Genomic DNA, 13,150 nt, shown 5'->3' with positions numbered 1-13,150 from the left:
TCTACTGTGTGATAGGGTGTGCAGTGTTGGTTGGTTTCTACTGTGTGATAGGGTGTGCAGTGTTGGTTGGTTTCTACTGTGTGATAGGGTGTGCAGTGTTGGTTGGTTTCTACTGTGTGATAGGGTGTGCAGTGTTGGTTGGTGTCTATTGTGTGATAGGGTGTGCAGGGTTGGTTGGTTTCTACTGTGTGATAGGGTGTGTAGTGTTGGTTGGTTTCTACTGTGTGATAGGGTGTGCAGTGTTGCAGTGGAATACATTGATTTATCCATGATTTATCCATCTCCTTGTCTGAAGTCTCAAATGAGAACACACACACACACACACAACACACTTATACATTCTGCTCTCTGTCTCAGCACCGTGTCACCTGGGAGAACATGGCTGTACTTATGTAGAGGATTACAGAACTGCTGCAGAGCGTGACTCACACACAGGCTTGGGCACACACTCACGCACAAATACACACACACCTAGACCTCCCCCCTCCCACACACACACACAGCAACACTCCTCCAGATCCACCATGAACTATGACTGCTGTAGATGGAGTGGGATTACTCTCCCTGTGACATGTGCCACCTTTATGCTGAATGGCTTCAATGTCACAACAAGAACCAGTCACCGGCTCTGTAGGGAGCAAATTTATGCGACACGTCCCCATGACTCCCAAGTGACCTTTAGCTGAACTGTGGGGACAGGGGTGGCGTTAGGTGAGGCTTGTCCTTAAGCGCAGATCTAGGATCAGCTTTCCCTTCCTGAACGCTAAGTTTAGCCATTGTGGGGGAAAAACAAAACAACATCAAATTGACCTTTGATCAGTCTCTTCTCTAGGGGCTAATTCACCCTACTACCCTGCATGGACTCTACTTCTGTAACCCTCTAACCCTGTGACCTATTCACCTTTGACCACAAGAACAGGAACTCGGTACAAACCTTGTTGTCTAACACGATTAGATAGAGTATAAGCCCTCAACATGTCAGTGTTACACCAACTAATTACCAAGGATCTCCTTTCAACACATTCCATGTTTCCTTCCTCTTCGCGTGCTTCGACCAAACCCGTAGCCATGATGTCAGAATGTGACTAGCCATCTCTGTCTTCTGTCTTCTTCGACTACTGAATGAAAAGATTGACCTCTCCACAGCTCCCCAAATGCTACGTCTCAAGGACAAGCGAGTGAGTCGCCCAAGGCATGACCAGTCATCTCGCCTGACCCACACATACCCTCTCCCTCAGACTTCTTCGCTTCTGACTGACACTGCAGAGAAGAAGTGGAGAGAGAGAGAGAGAGAGAGAGAGAGAGAGAGAGAGAGAGAGAGAGACAGAGAGAGAGAGAGAGAGAGAGAGAGAGAGAGAGAGAGAGAGAGAGAGAGAGCACTGTACATAGCCATAATATGACATTTGAAATGTGTCTATTCCTTTGAAATTTGTGAGTGTAATGTTGACTGTTCATTTTTTTATTGATTATTTCACTTCTGTTTATTGTCTAATTAACTTGCTTTGGCAATGTAAAGATATGTTTCCCCTGCCAATAAAGCCCGTTGAATTGAGAGAAAGAGAGAGAGAGCGAGCGAGAGCTAGAGCGAGAGAGAGAGAGAGAAAGAGAGAGATGCACCCTAGCACCAATCTGGTCAGTGTTGGTCAGTGTCTGTGCTTGACTGATGGGGGGGGTCAGCTTTAATTAAATTCATCAGCCGTGGGGACCGGAAGCCATCGCTGCGGCGACAGTGGGCCCAAGCTATCCCCCAGGCAACGGAGCTAATGAGAAGAGCTAGTTCTGCTGCCTGAGAAGTTGTAGTTGTACCCTCTCTCGCTTTCTGATTTTCTCTCTCTTTCTCTCTCCTCCGTCTGTTGCTCGTTCTCTCCCTCCTCCGTCTCTCAACTTCTCTTTGTGTGCCCCTGCCTCTTCCCGTCCCTCCTACATCTATCTCTCTCTCTCTGTCTCTCTCACTAAAACTTTCTACCTCTACATTTTTCTCACATTCCTTCTGTCTCCCGTCTCTTTCCCCTGACTGTGAGTCTTATCTATTTTTCTCACTTTCTCTCCGCCAGACCTTCTTTCTCCTTATCCATTATTTCTACTCTCTTTTTTCTTTCTCTTCTTATTTTCTCTTCCCTTATTCTTTCTATCTAATTTGCCTTTCCTCACATGCTCATCCATATCAAGGTAATTTCTTCTTTCTTTCCCACTGTCTCTCACCTTGACAACATTTTTTAAATGTAGAAGACGTTCAAATGTCTCAGGAATGTGTGTGACCACAAAGCTATTTTGAATTTCAATGTGACGTTTATCTAGTAGTATGGTGTGTGTGTGTGCGCGTGTCTGTATGTGTGTCTGTGTGATCTGGGGGTCCTTATCGCTTTTGGACAGGAACATAGATTTTTGTTTGCCCAAGGTAACAGCACCTTGTTGCTATGTGTGCTGCAATTTAAATGCTAAATAAATGCTAAGAAAACTCTCATGGAATGTACAATATGAACATACTGTATATTAAATATAATATAGAGTTGTCTTGTCAATGGATGAGTAGAACGAGGCTTGGCTCAACTGGTCCTCTTTTGTCCATGTACCCACTTGAGTTCTTGCATCCGGTTGATATTACTGCATGTCTTGTTGGGTGAATGGACCAATGTTTCACTGATACTGCCAGGTAAAATTGAATGGCGTGTGGTTTGGTGCTAGACTACCTTCTGTTGCTAGGATACAGCTAGAATTAACATAATACAGCTAGAATTAACACTGTTTGTGCCTAATGTCAGGCGTCTGTCTGTTTTCGGTTGGCAGCTAGGCTGAGAATAAACACTATCTAAAAATGCAAGGCATGCTGACAATGTGTGGCATGTCATAATTAACCAGTCTGGAGAAACACAACAAGGTCAGAGACTAATAACTATGTATTTTTGTTTTAGCCAAGGCTGTTGATTTGAGCTTTGCATAATGTGCTTTGTCTAGCCTTTCTGCCTCTCAAACGTATTCCTTCAGGTGAAACACACACGCGCACACACACAGTGGTCTGTGTACTTACTGTCTGCAGAAAAATAATAACTCACTCTACCTAATGCTACCATCTCCGCGTTTCCGCCTGTAGTCACACTCTGTAATCCAACTCCCATTGAAAAGGTTGGGATATGCAAAACCTGCCTTCAAAATATCAGAGAAACAATTTTCCTGTTTTGCACCAATTATGCAATTTTCGACTTACCAAATCCACCCATCAATTTGTGTCCTCTAGGCCTGGTGTACTGTAGGTAGACACACACTCTGTGTGAATGCTATCTTATTTATTCACCGTCAGTGGTTCATTGCCCTTAAGCAAAGAGCAGAACAGCCTCAGCGTGGATTGCCTAGTTGATAGTGTTGACGTTTGTTGACTTATTAAAGAGTAGCAGTGTGGACTTATAAGGAAGGAAGGGAGAACACACACACTTACACACCGCAAATACACACTGCAAATACACACACGCCTACAGAGCTGATGTAGTAGTCCCAGTAGATACTACATCAGCCCTGTGTGTGTGTGTGTGTGTGTGTGTGTTACTGTGCGTGTGTGTGTGTGTGTGTTACTGTGCATGTGCGTGTGTGTGTGTGTGTGTGTGTGTGCGTGTGTGTGTGTGCGCGCATGTGTGTGTGTATTTGCGTATGTGTGTTCTCCCTTCCCTATAAGTCCCAGTAGCTGTACTAGCTCAGCCTTGGCAGACAATTAGATAGCGAAGGTATGCTTGCCAGAAAATTAAGCACAATGCACAGGGGCACACAGAGTAAATAAGGATGGAAATCCTCTACATCCATTACAGGAAGTTGCTGTCGTATAAAGTTTGGACTTGATACTATTGTAAGACCTAGCTCCATTGGAGTCCTCCCTACCTTTCATACACAGCTGTAGGCATAGACTTAGGCCATTTCTTATGAATCAAATCAAGTTGTAGTGAATTTGGGGTTAACCCCCCACCGAGACTCGAACACAGGTCCAGCGACTGTCAAACCAACATCTTAACTGTTAATTCAAGAGGTCCGAACTTCTTGACGAGGTCATTGCGTGTTGGATTAAGGTCGCTACAATATACTGTACATGAATAACTCTCCTTTTATGGCTCTTATGATCATTTGGTAAATTGGTTATGTTTGAAATGCACATGAAGTGGCATCAATAATGTAATGCATAAGGGGATGGTGAGGGTTGGTCCTAGTGGAGCCTACAGTACATGGGATGGATGTGAGCTTGTGTTCTATTTGTAAGAAGCTGCGGCGATACACATTTTCTGTGAGCACTGTCCATGGTACTGATATTGTTCAACGGTACATTGTGTTCACCCACATCAACGTTTCCAAAAATATCATTTTTTGTTTGTTTAATCATTAAATGTCGTGGATAGGTATCACGTACATGTGTGAGGTGATAACCCACGTGCTTCGTGCCGAGGTATTTTATACAAGAATTCCAGACGGAGGGCTCTCGTTTACCGTCGCTGTGACTCAGAACATTCGGTGAACATCCTGAGCTCGCGCGTAACGTCTTTCAACCACACGATGGCTCTGTGCTGCCTCCTCTCCTCGACGCTCCTCCTAGCCATCGTGAGCTAGATCTAAAAAAAACCCTCCCGTGGTCTCTCCGCTCCTGCTGTCTGTCGCGCTACGTAGCCGTCCTTCTCCTCTCGAGTCCTAGCAGTCAAAGAGTGAAGATGGTTGGTGGCTCGTGCGCTCGCAGGTTGGCCCGCCGCTCGCGTTCCGCCTTGATAGCGGCTCTCACCGTGCTGCTGGTCCAGACGCTGATAGTGTGGAACTTCAGTAGCCTCGATTCCGGGGAAGAACGGGAAAACGGCGGCGGTGGCGCGTCGAACATGAGGGAGAAGAGAGACCGGGTCGGCGGCGGTGGCTACAAAGGCAGCAGCGAGTATATGAAGCGCGAGGTTCAGCTACAGCACCATCCTCCACAAGGGAAAGGAACGGTTCGTCACATACAGCAGCCGGTAAGACTGTAGCTATTATATCCCTTTTACCTACGGCCTATGTTAAGTGTCTGGTAAAGACATAGCCGAAGACTGCATGGTCTACAACCGCTGCTTGAATGATTGTTCCTGTCTGCCTATCTATGCCTGGCGCTTTGGTAGACTGGATGAGCACAGAACCACCTCTCGCGGCTGTATTCATTTTCAAATCAAGATCCTTTTAAATGGAGATGTGCTACTCTGACATGTTACATCGATGTCGCTAGCGTCCCAGCCTCCCGCGCAAAGAGTGACAGATGTACGATGTTGTAGGGATGTTTCCAAATCCAAAACATTATGAAGATGAACAGAATGACAACTGAACGATGCCACATTGGGTCTCCTTCAAATCCATTCGCTGTGTAGCCTGTAAATCTCATTTAAAAAATCCACTGGGTGTGAATTTGAACCCAAAACTGTATAATCCAAGCAATATTTAATCACAGCAAATCCTCTAAGGTAATTTCAGATGCGTAAATCGATGCCTCGGGCTACTTACTTTAGGCTACTGCTTGTTATAGGTCAGAAACAATTATTTGTCCTTACAGATAACAATTTCAGCGACACACACGACTGTGTAATGGCCATTTGAAACGCATAATTTGCTAATTGTGTATCAATGCAAAACCGCTTAATGGACTAGTTCATGTGAAAATACCATAGGGAAATGACTGCGTGACGATCCGAGTAGCCACGTATAGCTTATGCAAACGCTACATTAGAGGGAAATGAGAACTCGTGGCTCTAACCAATAAATTGTGCAAATAACCTACACTTTTGGATCGTTGGTTGTTTATGAACGCCATACTACATTAGTTCGGCACCGAAATGAGACCAAATCAAGTTGAAACATTGTTACCACACTACCTATACAGCCGTGGTTTAAATCCACACGCTCCGGGATCCCACATGATCACTGGTCTGTTAGTTGAAATAGTCGTAGTATTAGCAAACACTGGAAGGGCAAATGGATAAATCATGCTTAATTAAATTACAGTCGCCTACAGGTTGACATCTGTTCGGTTGTTAATCAATCAATGTTTGACTGATTATGTCAAGAGATATGTAGTCTCCAAATCATTTTATTCTCTGGCATTAATATGGATATTATATCATTACCACAATATTATAAGCAATATGAGATCTGGACTGTGTTTTTTTGTTGTTGAAAAATATGGTGTGTTGTAGCCTATTTGCTGTCGCAATATTTGGAAAACCTTGCATCACATTGTATGGGCTGTATAATCCCGTCACTATGGATACAGTAGCTTTGATATGGTTGTTATGGGAGATATACTGTAGACGACAGTAGTGTAGGTTCCTCAGTCCTCATATAGCATCCCTCTACACTCTCATCTATCTCCTAGGGGTGGTGGGAGCTGTGACTCAGTCTATCCATCAACTCTCTCTCTCTGTGTGTGTGTGTGTGTGTGTGTGTGTGTGTGTGTGTGTGTGTGTGTGTGTGTGTGTGTGTGTGTGTGTGTGTTTGCCCTCAGGCTACACAACAACAACATAATGTATGGTAAGTCATTCCAAGGACAGAAACGTGATGAAGATGTCAAGACAGACCTGCTAGGAGTGTGTTTGTGTGTGTGTGCAGTGCATATATAGGGCTCTACCTGTTCAGAAGACAAGCCCCTTCCAGTCTCCAAAGAGACGTTTTGGGTGGGGGTATAATTTCCCCCAAAATTACTGTATATATGTATTTTTGGTCATTGTTGTTCGGAACCCACTGCCCCCAAAGTGCCATGGTGTCAAGTTCACCCTGTACGGAGCTTTCACGCCCGGGTGCGCATTTTTTCCAGTCTGCCCTGTACGGAGATTGCACGCTCCCAGTATCCCAACATGCTTGGCTTGAGATATGCGGTCACCGATCGAGTGTCTGTAGCTAGCGACCTAGTTTAAATATCAACACTACTGCCACAGCAGCATATTTTGCGGCGGCAGGTAGCCTAGTGGTTAGTGTGTTGGGCCAGTTGGTTGTTGGATTGAATCCCTGAGCTGACAAGGTAAAAATCTGTCGTTCTGCCACTGAACAACTCAGTTAACCCGCTGTTCCCCGATAGGCCGTCATTGTAAGTAAGAATACGTTTTTAACTGACTTGCATACTTAAATAAAGGTTAAATTAAAAAAATTAAAAGTATTTGATTAACACTTGATTTAGCTTACATCTTCATCAATATTCAGTCTGGTCGGCTGAAAGACATAGAAGGCAATTACAATCAGTAAAAGAAATGAAGCTAGCTAACTAGCAGATTTACATCAATCATCAACATCAATGATCAGCTGATAGCCCGCCCTCTTTTCCCCATGTCAATCATCTCTGTGTTTAGGATTCACCTTAACTAGCTTGCTTAGAATTTGTAAAGACGATGAGTGAGTGTGTTGTTGCAGGAATAAATAGGCCTATGCCCCTAAACTGTTCAAATGGTCCCCTACAGAGGCATTTGGTACGTTGTGAGCACCTGCCCCCTGAAAGGTCTGTGCACGGCCCTGGGTGTGTGTGTGTTCGTTATGCTATAACAGCATCCGTCTGAGAGACACACTAACAGACCAGGAAGGGTTTTATCACTGTTCCTGTCTAGTAGCGTGGCTGAATTAGCGAAATAGTTCTTGAGTTCTGACACACAGAATCAATTGTGACTGGGCGACGGGGAGATATGTGTCAAAACGCATTCACGCTAAGCCAATTGTGGCTGCGATCCCAAATTGCACCATATTCCCTATATAGGTCACTACTTTTGTCCAGGGCACATACAGTTGAAGTCGGAAGTTTACATACACTTAGGTTGGAGTCATTAAAACTAGTTTTTCAACCACTCCACAAATTTCTTGTTAACAAACTATAGTTTTGGCAAGTCGGTTAGGACATCTACTTTGTGCATGACACAAGTAATCTTTCCAACAATTGTTTACAGACAGATTATTTCATTTATAATTCACTGTATCACATTTCCAGTTGGTCAGAAGTTTACATACACTAAGTTGACTGTGCCTTTAAACAGCTTGGAAAATTACAGAAAATGACATCATGGCTTTAGATGCTTCTGATAGGCTAATTGACATCATTTGAGTCAATTGGAGGTGTACCTGTGGATGTATTTCAATGCCTACCTTCAAACTCAGTGCCACTTTGCTTGACATCATGGGGAAATGAAAAGAAATCAGCCAAGACCTCAGAAAAAAATTGTAGACCTCCACAAGTCTGGTTCATCCTTGGGAGCAATTTCCAAACGCCTGAAGGTACCATGTGCATCTGTACAAACAATAGTATGCAAGTATAAACACCATGGGACCACGCAGCTGTCATACCGCTCAAGGAGACGCATTCTGTCTCCTGGAGATGAACGTACTTTGATGCGAAAAGTGAAAATCAATCCCAGAACAACAGCAAAGGACCTTGTGAAGATGCTGGAGGAAACAGGTACAAAAGTATCTATATCCACAGTGAAACGAGTCCAATATCGACATAACCTGAAAGGCTGCTCAGCAAGGAAGAAGCCACTGCTCCAAAACCGCCATAAAAAAGCCAGACTACGGTTTGCAACTGCACATGGGGACAAAGATCGTACTTTTTGGAGAAATGTCTGGTCTGATGAAACAAAAATAGAACTGTTTGGCCATAATGACCATTGTTATGTTTGGAGGAAAAAGGGGGAGGCTTGCAAGCCGAAGAACACAATCCCAACCGTGAAGCACGGGGGTGGCAGCATCATGTTGTGGTGGTGCTTTGCTGCAGGAGGGACTGGTGCACATCACAAAATAGATGGCATCATGAGGCAGGAAATGATGTGGATATATTGAAGCAACATCTCAAGACATCAGTCACTAAGTTAATCTTGGTCGCAAATGGGTCTTCCAAATGGACAATGACCCCAAGCATACTTCCAAAGTTGTGGCAAAATGGCTTAACGACAACAAAGTCAAGGTATTGGAGTGACCATCACAAAGCCCTGACCTCAATCCTATAGAAAATTTGTGGGCAGAACTGAAAAAGCGTGTGCGAGCAAGGAGGCCTACAAACTTGACTCAATTACACCAGCTCTGTCAGGAGGAATGGGCCAAAATTCACACAACTTATTGTGGGAAGCTTGTGGAAGGCTACCCGAAACGTTTGACCCAAGTTAAACAATTTAAAGGCAATGCTACCAAATACTAATTGAGTGTATGTATACTTCTGACCCACTGGGAATGTGATGAAAGAAATAAAAGCTGAAATAAATCATTCTCTCTACTATTTTTCTGACATTTCACATTCTTAAAATAAAGTGGAGATCCTAACTGACCTAAGACAGGGCATTTTTACCAGGATTAATGTCAGGAATTGTGAAAAACGGAGTTTAAATGTATTTAGGTAAGGTGTATGTACATTTCCGACTTCAACTGTATGTCCAGTAGTGCACTGTATAGGGAATAGGGTACCATTTGGGACATATGCAGGTATTCCTCAAGAAGCGTTTACCATTATAACTGGCACATCAGATCCTGTGACCTTTTCAATGTAATGTGGAGTGCATGGTACTTATGCTTCATCGACGGTGCCTTGCGGTTGCCAGATAATGTGCGCTACAATTTCTTCTGGTTGCCAGTTAAAATGCCGGATTGGCCTGTTTGTCAGCTTGCCTTTGCCTTCCTCTTTTGCTGGTTGTTCTCTGGTGTGTGTGTGTATGTGTGTGTGTGTGTGTGTGTGTGTGTGTGTGTGTGTGTGTGTGTGTGTGTGTGTGTGTGTGTGTGTGTGTGTGTGTGTGTGTGTGTGTGTGTGTGTGTGTGTGTGTGTGTGTGTGTGTGTGTGTGTGTGTGTTCGTCAGAGTCTATATCTGTTGCGCCTAGGGTAACATACATGAACTAACTGATGCCGCTGCACATTGAGTGAGTGAGTGTGAGAGAGAGAGAGAGAGAGAGAGAGAGAGAGAGAGAGAGAGAGAGAGAGAGAGAGAGAGAGAGAGAGAGAGAGAGAGAGAGAGAGAGAGAGAGAGAGAGAGAGAGAGAGGAGAGAGGAGAGAGAGAGAGAGAGAGAGAGAGAGAGAGAGAGAGAGAGTATGGGAATAGATTTAGCCAGGAGCCTTGACAAGGATAGAATTGACCTCTGAGGAGAAGTTCTACAAGCGTCGTAATGATGTTATTAGACGAGAGATATTAGGTGTAGAATAATCACCCGGAGTGACAGGTGCTGTTATCAGTAGGTGTTTCCAGGTCAAACTAATTGAAAGGAAAGATGATGCCTCGGCTACTGTACATGCATCCAGATAAACTGGTGTACGTTTGATACTGTAGGATTTAATCTTGGATGTGCAATGTGGCCATTTCCCTTTAGTGCGTACCTACCTGCATGCGTCTGCGTGTTTACCTTTGACAGACTGCTAGAGAACACCTTTCCTCCCAACTAGCATCACAATCATTGTAAAAATCGAAATGATTTATTATTGAAATAGCATGGTGAAAAAACGAATTGGTACAATTTAAGGTGATCCCAAACAGTAATGCCGGGGTGTGTGAGCATGCTGGTCTGGGCAGAGGAGATGTCGTCGTTGTTTGTGTGCGTCTGTAAGTTGTTGTTCATTTGTGTATGCTTGTATCTGGTGTGGGGATTTTTCTTCTTATTTTTTTAAATGCGACTGGTTCCTGGAAGCTAGGCTTATGTCACACATCACTACTTCAAGGGAGAGGCATTTGAACGTCAACACACATTTTTTTTATCAAAATGCGTTTTTTGGGCAGAAATGTCTTCTGGAACGTGAACTTTAATGTGCCTTAATAACAAACTTGTATGTCATCTGTAAATACGAATACAGTTGTTAAATTACGAGCCTAGTTGGTTTAGCCACGAAAAAAGACAGGAGCCTTAATGAGCAAGCCCCTGTTCCCCTCTCCGTTAAACTCCTAATCATACATGTGTTTTTCTTGCCGTCTGGGGGGCTACTAGACGGATACCGACCGTCATGCCTCCCAGCCACAGTGTGTTTTCCAGGTTCTACACGTGTTGTAAGTGTTTCTGTGCTTAGTAACTGTAACCTGTACATCCATTTCCTCCTGCTGCGGACACCGCTTTCATGGCGACACAGACACACAAAAACACACACACACACACATGGGGACATGTACTATACACACACACACACACACACAAACACACACACCACACACACACACACACACACATAGTTTATCACACGTGGTTTCTTCACAGCAGATCCATCAAGTAATTTTCACCACCACAAGTGAAAATAAATGTTCCACTGTTTTAACCATCTGTTGATATGGCAACGGCACATCTGATGACAGATATCACCAAGGGATGTAAATATTCTGTTCCAAGTCTCTGTTGAATATTTATATATTCAATAACTGTTGTCTTACATGAAGTCCCGGTAATATGGCATATCTTAGTGTCATCATGTCTTGCCTTCCCTGTCCCTTTGAGAGCAGTAAAACAAAACAAATCGTAGCAAATCTAATATTATGATGGTAAAAGTAAGATAATGGTGTCCAATGGACAACCGTAAAACATGTCATATTTTCCCCTTTATGAAGACATTCATGTTTTATCCAGTTTTTGGGACCAAGGTCTCTCTGGCTCCAGCCACAGTTAGGCTTTTAAATTGAATTTCAATATTAGTACTGCTTGCATCTGTTTTGCATTTGAGAGCTTTGTTGAGTCTGTGATGCCTTTGCTATTGTATCAGTTAGTCTATTCTCTCTCTCTCTCTCTCTCTCTCTCTCTCTCTCTCACTCTCACTCTCACTCTCACTCTCTCTCTCTCTCTCTCTCTCTCTCTCTCTCTCTCTCTCTCTCTCTCTCTCTCTCTCTCTCTCTCTCTCTCTTTCTCTCTTTCTCTCTTTCTCTCTCTCTTTCTCTCTCAACTCTCTTAACTCTCCCGATCTTAACCTTCTCTCTCTTAACCTTCTCTCTCTTAACTCTCTTTCTCTCTCTCTCTCTCTCTCTCTCTCTCTCTCTCTCTCTCTCTCTCTCTCTCTCTCTCTCTCTCTCTCTCTCTCTCTCTCTCTCTCTCTCTCTCTCTCTCTCTCTTAACTCTCTTTCTCTCTCTTAACTCTCTCTCTCTCTCTTAACTCTCTCAACTCTCTTAACTCTCCCGATCTTAACCTTCTCTCTCTTAACTCTCCCTCCATCATCTCCTCCTGCTGCCTTCCTGCTCCACCACTCACGCTGTTTCAATCATGCCACTCCTGTCCTGATCACCATGCTGACTCACACATTTTAAATACTTTATTTGAACACACACACACACACACACACACACACACACACACACACACACACACACACACACACACACACACACACACACACACACACACACACACACACACACACACACACACACACACACACACACACACTCACACACACACACCCACACACACACACAGTGAGTGGCTGATGCCCTACTTTCAGCAGTGCTACTCTACTCATGGCTGGGACTGAGTGGGTGTTTACATCACACTGTGATGTTGCAGTCACAGAGACAGTGTCTCAGAGTGTGTGTGCGCGCGCGCACGTGAGACAGAGACAGTGAGACAGGGAAAGAGAGAGAGGAGAAGAGAGGAGCGTGGACACAGAAATAGGGCCTTAAGTGTGCTGGGACTTAACTACAGAAAGAGTGCATCACAATCATGCCCAGAAAGTTAAGGTTGTTATTGGAATTTATCTAAAACCATTTGGATTTCTTTTTAATAGCCTTTTTCAAAGCGTATTTTTTTACTATTTCTCCCAACTGATATCGTCTTTCATTACATTCAAACTAACTCAGCGGCATTCACTTAGTACAGTAGTTGGCATTCAAATTAGCACGAGGGGAAAAAGACGGATGGAGGAAAAAAAGTGTTCTTTTGAGTTATTAGGCTTTGAACACTGTAGATGATTACAGGGTTTAGAAACCACAGTCATGGAGTAGGGTTTAAAATCTCCCCTTTCCCTTTTCAAATATTACATCATCAAAGGCAATCCCATATGTGGTTACATCAATGACAAGGGAAGGGGAAAAGTGGCTGGTCCATCTACTTAAAGGGATAGTTCGCCCAAATTACAAGCTAATGTTAGTTGTTACTTTATAGTTTAACAACACAAGAGCAGTCTCTCCTTGTCTATGGACTGCTTTCAAGGTACGGAAACATATATGTAACATTTTAATTTGGGTGAACTA

The 13,150-nt window shown here is 43.8% G+C and overlaps 1 protein-coding gene across 1 annotated transcript in view; it reads left to right on the top strand.

The window, feature by feature from the left end:
• Positions 1 to 4,540: 4,540 nt before the first annotated feature.
• Positions 4,541 to 13,150, top strand: part of xylt1 (xylosyltransferase I) — a 125,445-nt gene continuing 116,835 nt past the window's right edge. Inside the window, exon 1 of the mRNA XM_071389504.1 lies at positions 4,541 to 4,970. Coding sequence (XP_071245605.1) covers positions 4,683 to 4,970 — 288 coding nt within the window. The 5' untranslated portion in view covers positions 4,541 to 4,682. The remainder of the gene's footprint in view (positions 4,971 to 13,150) is intronic.

The sequence above is a fragment of the Salvelinus alpinus genome, chromosome 2 (genome assembly GCF_045679555.1).
Source record: "Salvelinus alpinus chromosome 2, SLU_Salpinus.1, whole genome shotgun sequence".
In the NCBI taxonomy this organism is placed as follows: Eukaryota; Metazoa; Chordata; class Actinopteri; order Salmoniformes; family Salmonidae; genus Salvelinus; species Salvelinus alpinus.
This window is presented reverse-complemented; position numbering and strand designations above follow the sequence as displayed.